A 23251-nucleotide genomic window follows, 5' to 3' on the forward strand; every position below is an offset into this window, starting at 1 on the left:
CACCGGTTTCATACCGGAATATCGCTAATTTAAGGGTCGTTGCCGAAGGGCTGACAAGTCAGTCTGACAGTCAGCTCGACAGGAGGGTGATCGAGCAGGGTGCATTTCCTTCGTTTTCCGTCGAATCCCTTCCTTTGTTCGATACCAACGCTAACGAGGAATGGCAATCATTTTTCATCGCACTTCGCGCGTTCTTCGCACTGCCAACCATATTTGACACGTGTTTTCCTCGTTGACGGGCATTCCGGCTCGGGGGGTTAAACTACCCCTTCAATTTCGGGGTTGAGGAGCTTTTGACAACTCGGAAACCGGCAGGAGAAGATGTTAGCTCTTCGTTAACCTTTTAGCTGGGGTAAATCCCTGTAGATGTATGTATATCGCGAGCTGCAAGAAAATGACACTCGAAGTTCTCCGACGTGCAGGGAGTTTGATTTTGAGATGCATCGATTTTTGACGTTTCAACGATTATAAATATTAAAATTGGGACTCGATGAATATTCTAAATTTTTTGTAAGTTTAAATAGTAGAAAAGTTAAGATTATTTCACAACGTTAAATAGCAAAGTGTACGAAATTAATTACGCGTATCTTGGAGTAAATTGCAAGAATGTGGTAGCGAATGTGTTAACTCGATTTACAGTCTGGACGGATCAGGAGCGCGATTTTCGTTCGATTCGGTGCGAAGCGGGGATCGATATATAAGATAGGGAATCAGGTGAAAGCGATCCGGTCTCGGTCCGAGGAAAAACGGCAAGAACCGTCGCGTCGCCGCGGGGAACAAAGGGCACGTGTCCGATCGGCGATCAAAGGGATTCCGTTTGGACTCGAACAGGCGCGAGAACCGGTCGGTCGATAGTTCACCGGCAACTTTTGGAATAGCTCAATTTAGCCGCGGCCGCGGTGGATTTCCGAAGGGGGTAGCCATGCATAATTCATCGTGGAAAGTCGGCCGAAACGGGCGTAGGCCGTTGGAAACGCGGCTGAATCGGGATCGATACTCCTGTTGGGCGGGATTAGCGAGAGAAATTGCGACAGGATGGCAGCGTTAACGCGCCGCCAACGACCGGCAGCGATTCGGACGTGACCGACGATCCGCGGGGAACGAGCCGAGCCGAGCCGACCGCGAGCAATCATGCAAAACAGATTTTTATGGGCCGATCTCGCTCAGGAAGTATAATAAAACACGAATTTATTCGGTCGGCTTATGAGCAAGAGCCCCCACACGATAAAGTTCATTAAACCTTTTTTTGCGAACTGTCATCTCGAATAGGAGGCGCGAATTGTCTCGAGGAATTCGAAAATTCCGCTCGCCAGTGCTTCGGGCAGGTTTCGAATGTGGAGCAGCGCGACAGAAGCACGCCTAGGCAATCCAATTACCTGATCCGACCCGTAAATACAAATAGTCGAATCGATTAGGGAAGCGCTTTCCGCGGATTACAACGGGATTTCGAGCCGTCTTAACGAATCGCTCGATGTCTACTGCCGTTCCCACACTATCGCAGAATCCCTTCCGGAATCTTCGAAATTTTCGAACGTTCTCCAACTCGGTCATCGTTAAAAGATTGTTGACTTCCCACAAACTGGTCCGATGGGTCAGTGACATTATACAGGGAGTATTAGCTCAAGCAATGAGTTCAAAACAGTCCATTTTGTTCAGGAACATTACTCTAGATCTGTTACAAAAGTTCCTAAACTCATCAGCGATGAACTCCATAGTGTTCTAGCTTTCGATATCTAAATACTATACCGACAAGAAACTCAATTTTCCTTGGAAGATGCAACTCAAACATTTCCAAACATCAGAATCTTCGACACCACAGCTCTTCAGCGACTCGATTCTTCCCGGAAGGGAGAGTCTCGCGACACTATCGTCCCAGCGTCTAGAAAATCCGCGGCAAAGGGAGGCAGGGAGAGGAGACGACGCTCACTTGCCAAATCCCGGTCGTCCACGCAAACTATTGATTTTAACGTGCTCTCGCACTTAAGCGCGTCGGAAACCGGAGAACCGTAGCGTAACACCCTTTCGAGGCTCACGGATTCATCCAAGCTCCGTAGTAGTCTGTCTTCGTCTCTCTCTCTTTCTCGCAGCACTGCGGTCGTTTTGCCGTCGCTGTGTGTCGATGCATTGATCGCATTACACGGCATTAAGGTATCGGTAAGCCTCTCGTTGCGTCCGGCTCTCGAACAGCTCTAGCCGAGTCTTACACGATACTTAGGCTTGTTCGCCGCTTGCAGTGCGCCGACGCGCGATCTCTGTCGTCCCGTTGCTTCGTTAATCGTTGCAAAGGATAACGTGTTCGATCCGCCCATCAGTGGAACTCTGGATCTAGATCGAGAATGGTAGTAACCATCCGAACACGTCGAATTCAGAGAGTCTATCGAAAATTGAGCACGGTTCAACTGTGTTGCGAGGAACTTCCAGAGCAGTGTAGATTAAACTAGTGGGTTAGGTTATCTAGCTCTGGGTAGGCTAGAGATGGACTGAAATTAGAAGTCTAGGAGGTCTTGGTTTTGGTGCAAAGGATATGCTCAAACTAGAGGTCTAGGATGTCTAGGTTTGGAATAAACTAGGGAAGGATTCCAACCAGTGGTCAAAGATGTCTATGTTTGGATTAAAACCAGAAGAGGATGTCTAGGTTAGAATTTGGCTACGAATAGGCTCAAACCAGAGGCCCAGGAGCCTTCGTTGGTGGTATTTGATTTTTCTAATAGAATGCAGGGAATTATGTTGATGGGGACAGCTTGTCAAGCTTCTATGTAGAACTGTGGAGTATATCAGGCCGTTCTTTCCGTCGATTACCGGTCGTCGCCGCGATATAATCGATCTAATGACACGTCACGTTGCGGCGAGCGCTGGCCGGCAGCGAACGGTCGCACGAATCTCGGCCTGGCGATCGAACGCGATACCCGGAACGCCTGTAATTTGCCAGAGGTGTAAATTGCCTCGATTACGGGCTACGTTTCACGGGCTTTCCCCTTTCTCGTTCGACGCTCGCTGCAGTTTGTTCAGCGAGCGGGGTCGATACAAGCAAACAGACTGGTCAAACTATCGCCCGGCGGAACTGACGGTCGGTTGTTAACGATACGGCTCTGGGGATGGCATTTTTCATAGAATTCGCGCGATCGCCTCGCTCCACGCTTCCACGAGTTGATCCGGATCGAAGGATCATTCTGTATCTGCTCCGAGCATCCTGAGATCGTTCTTCATTTTCTCTGAATACCATTCATCCGAAATTGGTCTGGGTCCAATTAAGATCACTCTGCATCTGAAATCGTTATTTCAATAGCTGCTTTTAGCTAATGTCCCGAATGAACATGGTAGCTCATAGTTTATGTTGGAGCTGTAAACATGCCTAATTGCTGCCAACATGTAGCAACGTCAAAATCGTTATTATCCAGTGGATTGATCCGGGAGGAAACAGACAAAGTGCATTCTACAATCCCGTCTGAACGACGCGATGTATCAACTCCGGATTAACGACACCGATTTTGTCGGCTGCACGACATTCATTCATCCCGCGGGCCCAGAGTTCGCAGATAGGCCCGACCTCTTTGGTCCGCTATATCGGCCGCAGAACAGAGCAATTCCCTTGCGGAAAGTTCGCGATGCCGCCGCGCCGATGCTATGGGAATAAACAGCGCCGCCGCGTTTCAAAGAGGAGGCGAAGCGTAAACGATAACGAACCGTTCCGCGGTGGAAATATTTAACGCAACCGAAGCGTCGTAAAGTTTTACTGCGAGCGTGAGCCCGGCCCGGCATTAAACCGAGAAATTCGTGAGCATTAACGGGCCCATTCCCGCGCGAACGAGTTCCCGGCCGCCATTTTTCCACCCCTTTTACTTCATACTTATCCGGCCGGCGGGCCGTCCGCGTCCCCGCGCCGCACGGTAGAAACCGGGAAACGATTCGAGCGCATTAAAACGGAACGAGCAACGTAGATAAGGTGTTCCGCGTACTCGACGCCGGCCAAGGAAATGGCGAGCGCACAGTAGAATCGGACGGAATGGTCAGACCCGTGGACGTCTTCAAGGCGAACGGAAGACTTGATGGTATACCGCGGTCTAAGTAGAACCTAATCCCCTCGGATTTGATCCCAACAAGATTAGAAGGTTAAGAGGGTGTTCTGGCTGGAGTATCCGATTGTAGAAGCATTTTCTGCGGGGAGGATTAAACGACTTCAATTCTACTAGAACCTTGATATCAGAATACTCAGCCAACCTCTCGATTACCTTCTCCTATTAAAATCAATCCAAATTCCCAAGAACCCTAAAAGATTGCTAACTCGGCGTCGTTGTTGCAGAAGGCAGGCGGTATTGACAGTATCGGGAGGCGGTTCTAGGCTGTCAGCAAGCGGTCCGGCATCCCCGGAGAAGCGGCGCTCGTCGAACTCGGTGAACGACCTGTTGGACGACGAGGACAAGCTATTGGACGTGGTGGGTCCGGACACGCCTCATCCGGGGCACCATCAGCGGGAGCGGGAGCATTCTCGCGAGAGGGACGACCGGACGAGCGATCGAGGGGAAGGAAGCGAGTCATCAGGATCAGAAAGCGGAGGTGGACCAGGTCCAACGGGGTCTGAAGGCCCCCGACCAGAAGTCTCCGTGGGTTTACCATTGCATCCACCATTGCTACCGTACCTCTATCCACCGGTCCCAGGTCTGTACCCCGGGCCAGGTCCTTTGATACCCCCCAGCCATCTGGGGATCCATGGAGGAGTGTCTCCAGGGATGTTGTTCAACGCTCAGCTGGCGCTGGCGGCGTCACAACATCCTGCGCTATTTGCGCACTACCATCATCCTCTGGCGAGTCCTCTGCATCAGCTGAAGGGGCACCGGTACGCGCCTTACACGTTGCCAGCACCTTCGCACGGATCAGCTTTCGAGACGGTGACGCCAGGCAGCAGGACTCTCAGTCCAAGGTCCCCACCTCCAAGGCCACCCACAGGGTCTCCAACGCCTGCAGCAGGACTCACGTCGACCAGCAGCTCCGCGGGCGAGCTGAAGTCGATCGAGAACATGGTGAACGGCCTCCAGGAAAAGAGGAGGCGCAGCCCCAGCCTGACGTCCCCCGGGCACAGGGGGGACGCGGATGCCGGCGGAGGGAGTCCGTGACAGGAGAACGAGCCCGTGACCAGCACGAACCCGGACGACCCGGATGACAAGCGGTCCGCCGAGCCACAAGACCCCCAGGAGCTCTACGGCGACGAGAGGGAGCCGGACTCGACCTCCGAGCTGTCGTAGCGGGGCCGAGGCTCGTCGTCGCGACCACCCGGGACCCTCCGTGATCATTCCCGACGTCCCGGGCCCCGGCGACCCGGCCCAGGGACGATCCAGACTACGAAGTGCAATTTTACCAGTGGGACCGGGGGCCCGCGGTCCCCGGCCTCCGGTTTCCGGGACTCGGCGACGGGCCTGGTCCCCTGTGAGTGTATATAATGTCCGCGGGGCGGGGGGCCCGGACGATGCACGGATCAAGGGACGTTCGTGGTGTACATTAGACGGTGGGGCACCGTGCTACGCGGGGGTGGAGATGCGTCGATCTTTTCGAACGAAATACCGTGGGTCCGTTTGCAATCCTACCTGAGCGGAGTTGTTTATTTTTCGTATTCGTGGGTGAGTCGATGAGGAGGATTGGCGACAAGCACGTCCATTTTATCTCAGAATATCAGAATCGGAATTTACTTTTTCTTGAATGTCCTTCAACTGTCTCTTTGTCTCAGGTTGACACACTTCCTTTGTTCTTCGGCTCCTTAGACAGATTCCACCGTTCATAAAATCTCCTCTTGAAATTTGATGCCTCGCAATACAAATTCTCATCGATTTATTTATTTGTACATTCACAATAAATTAACAATCCAGACATAAATCATCGTTAAAAAGTCAGCAATGTTTTACGTTTCTAACGTTGCTCAGCTAGAACTGCATATTGACCGAAAATGCAACGACGAGCTTCGGGGCCCTTCGCGTGTCTTTGTCGCAACACCTCGAGTAGCCTCGGGATTAGGGTTGCCAGAAGTGGGGTAAAAATGACCGCGTAGGGACCACGATGACGTAGTAAATGGTAGCTGGAGGGCAGAGAGAAGGTATGATGTATTCGTGTGGATAAGGTGACGTGTTCGCGACACTGTATCCACACGAATAAGTGTACATAGATGAACGAGACGTCACCTTGTCCCTGCGATAGGGGTATTCTTCTGGCAACGCTGTTCGGGGTGATTGAAAAAGGCTCTACTTTCTGTTCCACTCGGATCGAGATCGCCGGCGATACTCGAAGCGTCTCGAGGCCGAGCCGTTTTCCATCGGCTCGAGCGGAGAAAAACGTCTGCGTACCGCCCCGCGTGCGTGCGTTCTAGGTCTAAGAGAGGGAGACATTGCAATACGAGAGCACCTCCTACTATTCGCAGCCCCTGTACATATGTACCCTAGTGATATTATATTATATTATATATATATTATATATATAAATAACTACTCTCTGTATTAATTATTGAATATAATATTATATTAATTATTAGAGAGACGTAAAAACAGAAAGACGCGTAAACGCACGTTCGCCCGAGACACTCCCGGAGAAGCAGAGCGAATGGAACCCGTGAATGTGAGAAAAAGTTTCGAAACAGAGAGAAAGGATCGAGTTGCGAATTCGCGGTGCTCGGAAAGGACAGAAAGGAAAGAAGAAGAAAAGGAGAAAGGTCGAGCGTCGTTCTCCGGTCCCGGGACACCCCGCGCGCGGGTGGCGCCATCTTCGGACACACGATCTATAGGACCCCATTCCCGAGACCGTCGCTTCGGGAAAGGGGGCGCCGCTGATCCTGACCCCGCCACTGGCCCCCAATGCTCCCGTATTTGTATAAAATTTAGCGATCGATGTAGATAATTAACGGAGGACGGGGCGAAGCACGGAGCGATCGGCCTCGAAAGTCCGAACAGAGAACCAGCCAATTGCGAGAACGAAAGAGATACAGAGATCCGAATGCTCGCCCCCTGCTTCTCGTTCGCCCGTCGTTCCCTCGTGTTCCTCCCGCGATTAACCCTTTGAACGTTGGCGGCTCCGAATCTCCGCGCTGATTCCGCAAATCGCAGGGGAGAAGCGCGACTCGTGTTCCGTTCGCCGGCCGATGCGTCGCCGACGGCTGCGGTTGTACAATTGTATTTTTATAAAATTCGAACGCGCGGGGATCACCCCCCACTCCCTTAACGGGCGCATCGTTTCGTTCGACCCCCTCCGTTGCGACGCGGAATTACGACCGCGAACTCGTCTCCGCAACGCGATCACCGCTCGGCCCCAACTCGCGTCCACCGCTCTTCTCTCCCGTGTACATGTCGGCCACCGTGTTTTGTAATGTTTAATACGCAATGTACAGAATACGAAATTGTAAACGCTCACCCCGCCCCCTTGCCCCCCTAACCCCGCCCACGACACTGAAGGAAACGCGTGACGTCGCCACGAACGACGACCAACTCCAATTCGGACGCTTCTCTTCGTTTCTTTCTCGTTTTCGTTTCCTCCCTTCTCTTTCTCGTGCTCTATCTCTATCTCTCGTTCAGTTCAGTTGTAGAGTAACTCGTGATACCTTCGACACTGTCAATTTTATTGTATAAATATGTGAATACATACGAACTATACATTATGTCTGTTCCTACTTTTACGTTTCTCTCTCCTTCTCTTTGATTTGACGCTACTTCGACCAGTTGCAAACTGTCAAAAATGCGATGATTTTACAAGATTTTTTTCGAATATTTTTTTTTTCCTATTTAAAATTTTAAATAAATACGATGTCTGTTAAACATTCCTCGGCATCCTTTGTTTGTCTTTTTTCGTTCAACCTCCCCGCCCACACCCCCCCCCCCCCACTGTCACGCTCCCGAAACACGGCACACCCCCGGAAACGAACCCCTGCGCGCCGAACACGCGGTTGCGAGACCAGCCGCGTCGCCGATTGAATTTTTGTAACAGAATCGAAGTGAAGGTTGAATAAAGTCCAAGTCAAAGGGTTAAAGGCGGTGAAATTCATGGAAATCCATTTTGTTTCCGACGATCGAAGTCGATCCGGTCAGCCGGAACAGAGTACGCTTTTTCGATCGATGCGAACGGAACGTGGCGATAACGATCTAGGGATCGAGGGAAGAAGAGGAGGGGGGATCAAGACGATCCGAGCTGGAACTTGGTTGTCTCTTTGGTTTCGAGGCTAAGGAGGAACCGGAGAACGCGAGAAAATTCGGAGGCGAAGTTCAGAAAACACAATACGCGTGGAGTGTGCAGCCTCCAGGGCCGTGCCCCCGAGAACCGGGGCGCCCTCGACACGCTCGCCCCTTTTCTCCAGCAGCAAAGCAGACGTCGTCAACAGAAAAGCAATAAAACACAAGGAGAGCGAAACGCGGCGAAAATCGAAATCGTTCGACAACGTCACGAGAATCCGTGATGTTCCGTGGCTTGTATTGTATATTGTACACCCTCCCCTACAACCTGCTCCCTCCCCTATATCCTCGAGATACCCTAACTCACGCGACTAAGAACTCTATACATATATATATATATACATACATACATTAATTTAAAAATACAAGCATGTCTGTTTTCTGGCTCCCCGGCGACCATCACTCGAACTCGTTCGTCCATTCGCAGATTCCGCAATTCGCACTTGCCGGACCCTCGTCGTTAACTCCGGAATTTTACCGGCCGACAATCTCGCCTGGCGAGATCGCATCTCGTCCAATTTTCCCCCAGTCGATATTTTTATTAATTAAGGGACAGCGGGGACGCCAGGTGCGAACCGCGCTCTCGGCGAACTCGAAGTTAACGAGACAGGGAACGACGACTGTCTCCTTCCGAGTCTACAGGCCGCTCAAACGCTGGTGGCCCCCACTGTTTTTTAGCCAGACTGTACTCATCCTGAATGACTTTTCAAAATGATTGTTTTCTATTTATATAATTTTTTAAGAACGAGCCTTTTGGCCACAGGGACCCTATAGCTTCCAATCAGTTGTTCAACTTTTTCGGTTCGATCATACATTTATTTCTAAGGGAATTTTCGACAACACAATTTTTATTCTGCATAGAAATCCGCGGTCTATTCATTACAGTCTGCGCTTCGAAAGAAAAATTGATCGAATCAGAAATATTAAACAAATGCACAATCCGAGGTACACTCCAGAAGATTTATAATATAAAATAAGCTCGCACGTATCCTCGCCGAGAGTTTCGCGCGATTAAGTATAAAATGCGATCTACGGCCTGTGGATCGACTGCATCTCCGTCGAGCCTCCAAGCGGTAAGTGATCAAGTTCTATTCCCGGTAATAGCTGTATCGTTTAAAATTTAATCAAGTGGACGATTCGACGCGGGCATGAATATTCATTCGATCGGCCGCGTTCGGACAAATTCTGGTGGATCGCGCGATAAAGCGATCGGAACGAACCAAACGGAGTAAAGCCATGACGGTGGGGATGTGTATCAGTTCGCTGGCATAATTACTGTAATAATAGTCGTCGCGATCGGGGTGGCGCGACGTCGTTGAACAAACAAAAACGGCCCCCGGACGCGAAAAAATCGTCGAGCGGGGGCACCTCGAGGCGAGCCTCTTAATTTTTCCGTCGCGTACCCCATAAAAGCTAACGACTTAATCGCACGTGAACGTACAAATTGCATGATTGTATAATTAGAATCGATCGGGGCCGCGTGTAGGCCGGTACAGTTTATTTTCTCGGTTCTCTCTTTCTCCTTCCTCCTCCTTCTCACTGTTTCTCGCGCGTCTCATTCGCTTTTTTGCCCAGGCTGTATTTCGTACGAGCAGCATCAGAAACGCGAAATTCTACGGCTCCTGTTTCTTCTCGTACCGAGAAATATCGCGAACGCGCTGTAAACAAGCGGCGCGTACGTGAGCATAAATAATTCATGCGCGCGCGCGGGAGACCCGTTTCTGGACACGAGAAAATGCTTCGAGAAGGATTCGTCGGACCCGCTCGAGAGGGCCTCGGCTAACGAGCCGGAAGAAGCTGTTTCGCAGGCTCGAAATCTCGACCGTGTCGTTCGTCACCTGGATGGACGGCCGCGGTTCTTAATAAAAGTCTATGCAAAACGTTCACCCGTCATTACTTCCTACCCCGACTCTTCTACGAGTTTCAAATCGTCGATGGTTCAATCGTCAAGATTTCTGCGAAAGAATTGAACAGCGAGAGAATCAGGTGAGTTTAATCAGCTGAACTACTCGCGGTCCTGAAAAATGGCCTAAGCAAGCGAGTCGCCACACCGGAAGCCAGCCATACGTATTCCTCGTCGCTGAAAAGAGTCATGATCACGAGGTTTCGTCGTAACCGTAGAACGCAATCGCAAAATCTGCGAAACGTCGCTTCAGCACGTTCGCCTGGGTGTTCCCCATTAATTTTACAATTTTTGCGAGACGACGATCATCGTAATCGATGTTGAAATTTTTAATGACTTCCTCTCCCTCCTTCTCTGTCTCGTCCTTTCTCTTGTTCTCCCTCTCTCGCCCTTGTTCGAGACCGGGAGACGTGCAAGAAAAAACAAGCAAAAGAGGGAAATAGCTTCTGAGCCGGTCGCGCCGACGAAAGAAAAAGAAACGGAAGTTATCGGCGAATATAATGAGGCGGACGGGTATCTATCAAATTTATTTAAATAACGAAACACCGAGCGAGCGGCGCGATACGAAAATAAATATCGACGGTCGTTAATGGCCGCGACAACGACGTGACGCGGCGGGTCGCGTCCAACAGACAGAATCGACAAGAACGGTATAATTTTTCCGTTCACCTTGGCTACGAATGGTCGCGTGATAAAAATGTTAATCCATAAATGTTTAAACGCTCGCCGGCGGAATTCGTCGCATGCTTAACCTCCTTCGATTATCCTCGCTGGCGATGAATGTTTCATGCGCGGCCACTTTTGCGCTTCGTGCGCGAACGTCCCTCGGGGCGTCGCGTTGCTGGAAATCATTTCTCCAAAGGAAAACCTCGCTCCCCGCGGGAAAACCTCGCGACGCGTTTCAACCAGGCGAAAAGAAATTTTCTTTAAAAACTCTGCGAAGCAAAGAGGTGCGAAAATATAGCAGATTCTCTGAAAAAAATGTTGAATCCCATCGCGAAGGGTGTCCATCGGGAAACAAATTTTTTAGAGAAACGATCCAGCACGGGGTTTAAAGGAAAATGATCGCCTCCCTGTCTCAGGAGATGAAAATGATCGTCCTCGGCGTCGGCTTCGTGGAAAACCACGGGAGAGTGCTATCGTCGGACAGATCTCTCATTTTCGCAGTTGCACGGCGACGCGACGGACACCGCGGGGAAAATATGGCGACGCGCTCGCAGCCTGAAACGCACCGCAGTCACGGCAATACCTAATCTGGAAAATCTACGAGCCGTGACATTCCATTTTCATGGTCAATTAATGCAACGCAATCGATTCACCGTCTGTGACACCAATCCGATCCTTTCACTGCCGTCCCCCGCCATTTTTTCTTGTGCGTGCCCGATAATTGCTCGATTCAGACACCGATCCGTTCGAACATGATTCTTCCTCCGTTTCACCTGATTCTCTATTCCGATACCGACAGTATCAAATATCAAATTATCAAAAACCGACAGTATCAAATTATCATTCGATAAACATATTGTAGCATGTTCAGCAGAAGAAGTAGGACAATCAATTATAATTTTTATTATTTCTATATGATCGATTAGAATGCAAACAAAGCCTTTTTTAATTTCAAGATTGTACTTGATTTTAGGGTTTCTAGAACAGCTCGGAATATAGGAAATGTTTGCGGCTGAGAGTTGACTTCGTTTTGTGCAAGTGTGCCGAAGAGTTCGGGGGTGTACTATATCGGCCGGCTCGTTTTTCGATTTTATTCCGCGAGCAACCAACCAGTCTCACGGTAATCGATTCGATCACGAAACCTGCTCGTCTTTTCGTTGTCTTTCAGCAAGATAGAGCCCGGGCTCCGACGGTATTAGCATAGCCAACCCCTCGGGACTGGATTAGCGGTTGCTTAAAAAGTGATTCGCGATACCAACTGTTCGTAGCTTGTGCCTCCGGCTGGTCTTTCTATCAAATTTCTGCCATTCGATTCCCTGTAACGAGAAAGGACGTTTAGTCGCTCCGCCTACGATCGATTCACAATTCTCCTGGAAAAAGGAACAAATATACAACCCTCCCTACTTGAACGTTAAGGAACATGGTTATAGACTGTTGGTGCAAAGTTTAATTTAATCGAGTGTGTCCGACATAGGAAAGGGTTAATCAGTACAATTGATGAAACTCTTGTCACGTTTCGATCGTATAATAATGTGCAGTCGTTCGGTGCGAACCGATTGCGCTTTCGCTTCCGAAAAATCGACTCCAGTGAAACAGCGCGAAGGGGTTTCGCGAGAAGCTCCGCGACGGTGTCTGTGTGCAGTGGTTGAGAATTGTTTCCAGAAGCGGGCATTAATTCCCGTGTATTGGCAGCGTGTCTGGTGGCAGAGCGAGCGGCTAGACACGAGGCTTCGTTGGAAAAAGGGAACCGTGCTCGAAGGGAATCGAAAGGAAGCCGAGAGAGAAAGAGAAAGAGAAGAAAGCGAGAGACAGAGAGAGAAAGAGAGAGGGAGAGAGCGGGGCGCCCCGAGGTCCCGGCCGAACCAATTTGTATGCTGATGGCTATCTCCGCGGAATAATTTATAAACGATATTAAACCGTGCTCTTTGGCCGGGGCACGCTACACGCTTGGTACCGGGCAGCTCGCTCCCCCCGGTTTCCACCCCCCGTACCCACCCCTCAGCGAACCGGGGGTTGGACGTGAATTTATCGTCGGGAATGCAATCTGTCATCGCGTATCGGCGACGCGGATACGACTCCTGGGACTATTAAACCGTGAATCCGTTTCGATCAATCGATGTTGTTACTGGAAAACGATTCGCGAATGCCGCCGGTTCCCTTACCTCGATGGATAATTTACTGCAAAACGATTCCCAGCCGGGTCTCCAAAAATTGATTTCTTCAATCAAAGACGAAGCCGTCCACAAAGACCGGCAGACGACCTTGACACACGAGGCTTCGCCTGATTTTAATAGACCTCCCGGGACGAACGATTAATGGGCCGGAGAGCTATTAACGAACTTTTGTAACGCGACAAATCGCGTAATTAACGGCGCGGCTGTGGTCTGTGTTTCGAATGCGATCCTCGGCGGAGAGGAAATTAATAGGCTCTGTGTGTCGGCCATCATCGACGACACGAGAACGCTATTAGTAAGTTCGCCGGCGGAAACGCGTGCTGTTATTATACACGTATGTGTAGCTACTGTTTCATACCGATTGCAAATCAGCAATTGAAGAAATATTCCCGATTGGCAACGACGGCGTTCCTTTTCCTGCGATTCGTGATCGCACATGGACGCGGTACGCAATGGGTTAATGATCAACAGGCTTGTTGGGGATCGAGGCGAGGCTGGATCGTCTTCTCGGGCGGTTTCGATCGCAGCAGATAAGAAAAACTATCGGTTAACGGGTCAATCTCGTAGACGGGGCTGGCTCTCTTTTCGGATCGGCCGAGGGGCCAATCGACAAAAAGTCGAGCGCCGCGCGAGGACGTTTCTCGCGGCGAGTCAGCTGGCCGGCTTCAAGCTTTGAGGACAGATCGATCGATCAGCCGGGGGAACACGCATCCACGGGTCCGTAGCCTTAATTTCTCGGCGTCTTCGACGGCCCTTCGCGTTCCGGAACGGTTCACAGAGCACGGCCTCTCAGAAAGCAAAAGCCGCGCCGGCCGGCGAGCCGGGGCCACTTTGCATAGTTTAGTGCTGCGACACCTCCCGGTGTCAATTAAATCCTCGTCGCTATCGGGCTGTCGAGTGGCCCCTGGCTCCCTTCAACTGCCAGACTGGCCAACCTCCTACCCTCACCTCCCTGCCCCCTCCCCAGTCACCCCCTTGAAACGGACGTGTTCCGACGCCGATCAAAGGCCACCGGGCATTTCGATTGCTTCCTAATCTTCGTTCCTTCCACGTACCCTAACCTGGCCGTCCTCTCCGAGGGGACTGTTGCCCGTTGCTTTTTTCCATGACGAGACCGTAGCAGATCCGCCACTAACGTCGTACGCAAGTTAAAATCAGTTAAGTTCTACGTGTAGAAAGCCTGTGTCATTGTTAAGAACTTAGTACCAGATTATAGTGGACGGTGATATTTGTTTCAATGTGCACCGCTATTCTCGCGTCCCCGCTCCACTATATTTGATTTTGCCGCGATGTTCACCTCGTCGCTATCCGCGATCTTCGCTGCTCCACTATGATCATAATGCTGAAGTTAATTAATAGGTATTTCTGTGATAAACGAATGAACACTTAAGAAAACGCCCTTCCTCGCTGAAGACCGAGCAAATCGAGATTCAAAGACCATCTCGAACCAGTCTGCCGCGGGAGCACTTTGATCGTCGAACGTGTCGCTCGCAGTCTCGCCCTCCGAGGCCTAGGGAACACCCTGTAGATTCCAGGTTGCCGGAGGAGGATGGTCGATGGGTTCTAGGAGCTAGGTTGTCGATACACCGTCGGAGCAATTCCTCGGACAATCAGCGAGTCCCTTGGACCGTCAGATTCCCTCGATTCCAGGAGCCGCGCCGCGGGCTAAACGGCACGGGAGAATCAGAGAGGGAGAGAGAGAGAGAGAGAGAAAGAGAAAGGTGAGATGGAGTTTGTTTAATCGGAGAGAGAGACGGCGAAAAAAATCCGGCGAAACGGAACGGCGAGCGAGAGAGGAGAAGGTGAGGCGGCAGGCTGGAAAAAAATGGCGAAAAATGCGAACTTCTCACCGCGGCCGCCGGCGACAAAGGGCTGGTTGCGTCCGCGGGCCCGGCAGATAAATCTTTCCGTCTCTGTTCCACCTTTCCTCGCTTAGTTGGTAGCTCGAGAGGAGTCCGGCAGAGAGCCCCTTTCTGCTCTCTACCCCGGGCCAGCTTGCCTCTGCTGCAGTTTGCGAGAGAACCAACCGCTCTTGCTCGCTCTCCCCGCCCCGGCTCGCTCTCATTTACACTACGAGCAGCAGGATTTACTGGCCGGGGAATACAATGCGGACCTGTCCGTGTCCATCCAGCGAGACCCGGCAGCCAGCCATCCTCTAGCCCGCACCGTGTACCTCCTCTCGCCGTGGCTATAGATATCCGGGGGCTTCGTTTGGCCCCGGCAAGGCGTCTTCGTCGTCGCGCCGATGGAAAGAGGAATAATGGGAACCGGAGAGAGTGTCGGCCGCTGTATTTCGAGCGGATTTACGACGCCAACCGACGCGAGATTGATGCTTGTCGCTCCTACCCCCGCCCCGCTCACCTCACCATATTCCCGCCACAATGATCCCCTCTTCTCCTTTCGGTTATCAACGGCCGGCCATGGAACCTGATTAATTGGACGCCGTTCCGGATGTTAATTGACACCGACGGGAGACCTCGCTGCTAGGGCCAGCGACGACGCTCCGATTTCGGACACTTTGACGATCCTAACGAGCACGGATCTTCGATGCCCGATGGACGACGATGGACGATGCTTCCGTCCCTTTGTTGTTCGCCTGAACCGTCTTCTTCCTTCGATCACGGGGAAGTTGTGATTCAGGGATTGCTGCGATCGTGCCGAGGATCTTTGGTCATGAAAAATCAATAATAACATAATTTGTTGTACCTTCGTGATTTAGAACAAGTTCCAGTAGTCCAGGTTGAGTGACTAGCTACAGGAAGATTGCTACAATGCAAGAACGGAGTATACTCGAGGCTCAAGTCCCGAAAAGAGAACTGCGGACGAAGGCGAGCCGAGAAGCCGTAGTTCAGAGAAAGAGGATAGGTTGAAGCATAGCAGCGGACGTTCGGGTTGTTGGCGCAAGGACAGTGGGCTAGACCGGGTCTGTGGTATAACGTCGGGCTTTTTCCATCAAGCTGAGCCGCGGACGTCTCTGCCCACCTGAAGAGAGCGGGTCTGCGTTCGAACCTGTTCGAGGCGGCCAAAGGCTTCGGGACGTTTACAAGCTATCCGATTAATTTCTCGTCGGCTGGGATGAATGTTTGGTGGAACTCGGGGCCCTCTCGACGCGCCTTTCATGGCCAGGAGACGCTGAAGAGGCGCGCACCGCTCGAGAACCGAGAAGAGGTACCGGAGAAGGAGGCTCGCCTGGCCGAGAGGGCACCGATTGTAAATTAGGGCAAATTGATCGCAAATCAGCCGCGGAGGAGAGTCACTCCCACACGATTCCCGGGGCCCGTGAGAGGCGCAGAGACGAGAGAGGAGAGAGAGAGAGAGAGAAACGAAGAGGCTGGCAGACTTGTGCGCGAGGGCCAACGGACCACGATGAAAAGTAATGCCCGGCGACTCGCGGTTTTATTGGCCACCTCCGTTCCGAGCTGTTCGAGCCTCGGTAAATCCTGCCGGTGGTAAATTCGTTTCGGATTGGCACCGGTATTTCAGGGAATGTCCCTTCGACTAGCCCCCTCGACGATCATTCCCGACGCGGAGGACCCGAGCCGCGCATTAAGAAGCTTCTTAGGGAATGAACACAGCCCCGACGCAGACTCCACCGTATTTCACGGCCGTTTAATCGCGTCCCTCGGCCTTGCTGCCTCGAGAGCCTCTAACTCGCTATCCACCGAGTCTATCGGAATAATTACGATCTCGAGACGGAATATTATTAACACGTTCCTTCGAAAGTTTCGCTATTCAATTGCTTACGACCGTTAATTGTTCGAAAATATTTGCTTTGTTTCATATTGTCCTCATTTAACAAACCCAATCAGCGCCTTCAGTCTAGGATCCCTCCAGACGATGAATCACTGCTATCTAGATCCTCCGATCTACACGAAAAACTGATAAGTACAACGAATCATTAGGCTTACTTAACGGGCAAACGTTCAGAAAAGAAACTACTGGGATCAAACAGTCCCAACTCCGATTTTACGATGGTTGACCATGCTCTATGGTTTCCTGGTGCTATCAACTATAATCTAACCCGCGTGGACGTCTCCGGTTCAGCCGGAGTAAACAACGAAGTAATTAAAACGCTGCGGATTTCGAGTCGCCGATAACCAGTCCGTTATCCGGCAATCACAGCGTGCCGAAATTTATACTTCCTGCCATTATTTTTGCCAGGGTGCCCCGGCAACTCCGTAAACCTCTCTTTCGTGAACGGTACCGCTAACTGGAAATCTTGATAGCGTTTTTCGTCAACTGGCCATTCGCTAGGTGCGAAGAACGCCTTCGAGCTAGTTCAAACCTGGGGCTGCTCTTATTATCCGGATATCAGCTGGTGGTTCCTCAGAGTGAAAGAACCGTACCAAGTGCCGAAACTCGGTGAGATTCTTTAGCAGGGATCCTCCAGCGTCGTTTAGGCGGCGTCGGTGCCCACAAACGAGCCGACAAACGTTGTCCCGCTAGAAATCCCCTCTCCCCTGGCAACCCTTTCCCCAAGGTACATGGTCTCACCTCGTTCTGCCGGTGAAACTGCGCCCGGTGGACCGTCCTCGAGACCAGGTGCAAATGGAGGATCGGTTCTCGTCGAACCTCTCGCGTTTGTACCCTTGTTAGGTCCACCTGAAACGAGCATCGGTCCCTGAACCAGTCGATAAGGACGATATTAGGCCCAGTTGTTGCGATAGTTAGTTTGTCTCCAAGGGAACAGTCCGGAAACAGAAGTCGACAAGTGTGGGTCGGGGACGAGATAGAACAATTAGTGTGAACAGCAATGTAACAAGTGGAACAATTTTCTTGTTATAGTACAGTGAACACTATTGAAACTGTTTTAATTTTGGGACAGAAAGTAACTGTCTATGGCTGACACTAGAAAATTGGAATGTATTAGGTGTGCAAATAAGATCTTTCCCCCTTCTCCCCAAATTCATTTTACGTAACAAAATCTTGTTTGATGACTCTCAATCTTTCTGCCAATTCTTCTTGCGTCTGGGTCGGACTTTTATTTGAGCAATTCCTCTAACTCAACAAGTCATTATACTTTCTCAGTGCACCTGAACGATCGTCGTCTTCCAAATAAAAAGTTCCGGCTTGAAATCTTTGGTACCACTTCTTGCAAGTTCTGTGAGATACAGTGTTCTCTCCAACTGCCGCACAAACCATTTTAGTAGCTTCAACAGCTGAGTTCCTAGGCTGGAATGCAAAGAGTAAGCAGTGACGCAAGTGATGCTTCTCGCACGCCATATTTCTTCAAATTATTGCATGGGAACGGAAACTCTTAGAGCGCTCATCACGGCTCTTCTTGAAACTGAAAGAACGCTCTTTCAGATGGCACCAAAATCGGGAAGTAATTCGAATTCAGTCGGAAGTTTTTGATCGTAGAAAAAAAGGGGAAGGAACTTATTTGCACACCTAATAGAAATTGTAACTCTGAAGCGATCATGAGGTCCTATCCTCGGTGGGTTGAGGCGCGAGTAGAGTCGACAAGTGTGGGTCGGGGACGAGATGGAACAATGAGTGTGAACAACAACGTAACAACAATGTAAGTGGGTGGAACAATTTTCTTGTTATAGTACAGTGAACACTACTGTTCTATCTTGCCCTGAACTGGTACTTGTCGATTACTGTTCGTAGACTGTTTTAATTTCGGGCACAAAGTAACTGTCTACGACTGGCACTAGAGAATCGGAATCTAGGAAGACCGATTGCAACCCTGAAGCGATCGTGAGACCCTATCCTCGAAGGGTTGAAATTGCGTTTGGATCGAGCGGGATTGATTTGGAGGTTTTTTCGGCGCCTCGTGGCAGAGTCTCGCGGCCTGGAAAAAGGATGATCGAGAAGGTTGCGGCGTGTCGCGGAACGAGAGAAAAGGAAGATGGCGGTGTAGGGAAGGAAGGGCGGAGGAAAAGAATCGACGCGACGCGGCGCCTCGCGCCGTAAATCCTGTTGCTCGGTGCCGGCCGAGGAGAGCGCGGCGCGCAGGTGTTGCCGAGGTATCCTCGTTATTTATTGATTTACTTAATTCGGCCAACGGAGGACCGCGGGCCCCTCGTCGTTTGAAGAGAGCCGGCTCATTTCGTGATTAAAAGACGTTACGGACGCCTCGGCGCAGCATGTGTGTGGCGGCGGCCCCCCGGCCCCCGACCCCTCCTTCTACATCGTCAGTCTCTTACTCTCTCTCTCTCTCTCTCTCTCTCTCTTGCTCTCTATTCCCCGTTTCATTCGTTCCTTCCTCTACCCCCGTCGCACGTCGTTTGCACCCCTCCGTTCGAATCCGGGTGTCCATATTTTTCTGCTTAACGGCTCTCGCCTCTCCCGGTTTATTGCGATCGCACGGAACGGCGATCGGACGAGATAAGTGCCACGGGATGCCAAAGGTCGGAATTATTAGCGGTGACGCCAATGGAAGGCCATCAGCCACCCGAATCTCGAAACTCAAGGTTGCCAGATCCTGACGAGTGGTCCTTCAACCCTAATCCGTCCCTCGTGTGAATTTGACAGTTTTCCCGAAATAGGTTGTACTGTTCTGTTATTTATAGGTAAATTTGCCTGGTACTTCGTGACCTTTATTCTTCTAATGCGAAACAGATAACCGCGGAAAACCTAAGGGTGGATTTATAGTGGAGCAGCGAGGTGAGCTGTGCGGTGAAAAAAAAGAAAATACATATGTACTTTTTCATTAGTATGTGTCGAAATGTTGTCAAGAATGTTGGTTTGTTTTCACAGCGCCGCTATCATCGATGCTCGCAGCTCCACTATAAATCCACCCTTACATGCAAATGTTAACTCATCAATTTGAATAGAAAAACATCGAAAATGTGTCAATTTGACACCGAGGGACAGGTTCAATTCGTGAAATGGGGAGCGCATGAGGGTTAAAAATTATCTCGCCGGATCAAAGTCTCCGTCATCGAATTCTGCTGGTTCTAAAGGGGAAACGATTTCTGAGCGCTCTAGGCCGAGGGTCTGCTCACAGATCTACCACAGAGAGATTCCATAGCGAGTTCTTCGTGGTCCGAATGGGAAAACGACTTTTTCAGGAACTTTAGCTTCGTTAGGCCAAGGATCTCTGGCCGTGACGGCGCGTCCTCCGTTGGTGTCCCAGGCCCTGTCCGCTCTACGACGTGGACTGCAGCGTCGTAAAAGGAGCCGTAGAAGGTACACTAATAAACATTGTTGGGTTTAGTGCCGACGAGCGATTTACTTTTCATATTTCTGCACGGGATTTACGTTCTGCCTTTATCGTTGTAACCCGTCCTGCTTCCCCCCGTGGCTCACGTTTTCAGCGGCGATATACCCGTGCTTTACGCTCTGTTTCGTGCGGCGCGCGAGCGCCGCGCCGCTTCGAAATAACTAGTGTCGGACACACTTAAACAATCGGCCATTGTGACCGCAACGGATCCAGCCGGCAGATTAATTCCACGCGTCCGCGGAGACCCGGGCACACGATCGATCTTGTCCTCGATCCCCTGGACCATCGATCCGTCGCGATCCGCTTCGAGATTCAACTATGGACCTCTATGATACGATCGTGTTTTGTTCTTTGCGCCGTTATACAACAGTAAAATATATTTTCTTAAAATAATCGCACTCTAATTCCTAGCCTGTTGAGATAAATCACATCCCCGTCCCACGCCTATGATTTATAATTTTTCTCGACTGGGGTGCATCCGTTACTTTTTGTAACAAATGAATGACAACGAGAAGCAGGCGGAGCCGCGCTGAAAATCGCCGACGCGCGGGAGACATAGGGCCCAGTCCGAGGCTCCCGGGGGTTCCTATTAATGCCCATTTCGCGTTTAATCTGACCGGTGATCTCTCGAGACGCGAGTGGCCGAGCAGCGCGGGGCCCGGTCGCGACCAAGCCAAAGGCAACGGATACAGCGCGAAAACCGATGAGTACAGTGTGGAGATAAGGGCCCAAGGAGAAGGGGACGGATGGTAGGAGGATGACGGCTCGACGGCCGAGCGAGAAGGACGCAGGAAAACCGGCGGGCCCCGGACGCCGGCGGGCCCGACGCGACGCCGCGGGGGGCCTCACACGCATGGGCCAACACACCGCACCGAAAAACCAACATCGGCGCCGACAAATAACTACCCATATTATCCGATCTTGTAGGCTACCATCTCGCCACGAGTCCTTTGTGAGGGGGCCAGCGTTATGTATGGCGGGCCCCGTGGAACCGAGACGGTGAAATACAGCCGTCCCCTCTCCACGGATTTCCTCCTGGGCCCATACCTCGCCGCGTTTCCAATGGGAATCTTCTCTATCAACCGTCTGAACATAACGCCGCGGTTGCGAATCGTTTCAAATAAAATTAGCTGACACAGCGATTTGAAACTTTGCAGATCGACTTGGCGTTTTCTAACGAGTAAAATGACACTTTGACCGTGCGGATACAGTGATCCCTTCCAAAGTTATGCCGCTTTGAACAGAACCTAAATCTGACTTCTTCCAGTATTTTTGCATTTGTTGTCTGCCGACGATGAATTCGCGAATTTTTCCAGACGAAACTAAGAAAGGTATCGAACTGAAACTTCTTTACTCGGATTTGACGTTCTTCGAATAATACAGAGACATTTTTTTATGCAAAAATACCGCTCGCGTCCAAAGTAACAGCCTTCTGAACAGACCCTTATTGAACACATCCTCTACTGAAAACGAATGACTATGCAGAATAATTACCGTCGTGATTAATGAACATTCGATGTACCGATTCACGAATACGTCTCGACCTGTTTCTCACCGGTGCGGTGTCGGCACAAATAAATGATTTTCTGGTCGGATTCATTGGTCGCCAGAGGCGAAGGACTGTAGAGGGAATGTCGCTCGCGCAGTGTCGACTTTATTAGCATGGAGGTCACGATTTCACGCGAGAGGACCTTCGTTTATTCGCGATCGGACTCTGATCTGACTTGCAGCTGCACATCGTTCGCGACCTCACTTTATTAATTTTAATATGGGACAGATAAGACGTTAATGAGACTGCGCGCGGAGAGAGAAAGAGGGAAGAGGAGAGATTCCGATAAAGAGCGGACGTAGCGAAGATCGTATCGGGCTGGCAATTAATCGGGTTAATTTCGTGGTCCCAGCTGTTTCTAGACGGACCTGGCCAGCCTCTTGACACGTTGTTTCCAGTTTCCAGCGCCGGCCGATTCCAGTCGGGGCAATTAAATTCCCAAAATCGACAAGCTCACTATCACCAACTGACCACCTCTTCGATCTGCCAGTATATTCTATTTGATTATTTATTTAATTTTAATGAGTGATCTGTAAAAAATGTTTGACTGATCTATTAATTTGTTTCACAAACTTCGTTTCCAGCGCCGACAGATTCCAGTCGAGGCAATTACAATAAATTCCCAAACTCGACGAACCTCTCTATCACCGACTGACCACCTCTTCGATCTGTTAGTATTTTTTATTTTATTATTTAATTTTAATGAGTACTCTGAAAAAAGATTTTTTACTGATCTAATAATTTGTTTCATAAACTTTGTTTCCAGCGCCGGCCGATTCCAGTCGGGGCAATTAAATTCGATCTATTATTATTTAATTTTAATTAGAAATCCGGCACGAGCTTTTGCCTTGACGTAAAAATTTCATTTTGAAAAATGAACTCTATTTAAGAGCTTATTTAGGTTCCCGCAGAATCCGGGAACGATAAAAACGTCGAGATCGCGGTTGATCGTTGTGGGAACGTGTTTCGGCGAAAACCAGAGGAACAGCTCGATGAGAAACCGGAAGCTGCAGAAAGCCAGACGAGGTAAAGAGGACACATAAAGACATGAGTGAAAAAAAACGATCGGAGAATAACGCCGACGGCTGCCACGGATCGCATAAATAATAATTATCATGAGAATTATCGAGGAAAACGTAGACGCCGCGGAAAGAGCTTTCGGTCATCGACGATTTATGCGGCGGCGTTCACAATGGACCTTGGATCGGCTTGGAACGATGATGGGAAACGAACTGTCTTCGCCTCAGACACGTCCATGGAAAACTTCGCGGTGTTCCGACCATTAAAACAAAAAAGAAACAATTACACACGCGGGAGAGACAAAATGGCATTACAGCATTCACAACAATCTATATCAAAGAATAATGAATAAAATATTCTTTTCATCTTCTCGAAATCTTTAAGAACGAGCTACAAAGAAATATATTGTATAAAAAAAACTTTGTAAAAACGACGCTTATATTAAACTGCACTAAAAAGGAGAAAATAATTTTTTCCTAGTTCTGCATAAAATACCGAATCCTGTTAATAAATGATTAATAATATTTCTCCCCAAAATTTTGAGCAATTAGTTCAAAATTTCTTCTGTTA

General features: G+C 50.2%; 1 protein-coding gene across 4 annotated transcripts in view; it reads left to right on the forward strand.

Annotated features, from left to right (window-relative positions):
• Positions 1-11619, forward strand: part of Bi (T-box transcription factor bifid) — a 120241-nt gene extending 108622 nt beyond the window's left edge. For 2 of the 4 annotated variants that reach the window (XM_076438591.1, XM_076438589.1), the window contains exon 7: positions 4301-11619. In XM_076438591.1, the coding sequence (XP_076294706.1) occupies positions 4301-5111 (811 nt within the window). In that variant the 3' untranslated portion in view covers positions 5112-11619. The remainder of the gene's footprint in view (positions 1-4300) is intronic. The other 2 variants (XM_076438590.1, XM_076438592.1) reach the window with 2 other exon arrangements.
• Positions 11620-23251: the final 11632 nt, after the last annotated feature.

Source organism: Lasioglossum baleicum, chromosome 14 (genome assembly GCF_051020765.1).
Source record: "Lasioglossum baleicum chromosome 14, iyLasBale1, whole genome shotgun sequence".
Taxonomy (NCBI): domain Eukaryota; kingdom Metazoa; phylum Arthropoda; class Insecta; order Hymenoptera; family Halictidae; genus Lasioglossum; species Lasioglossum baleicum.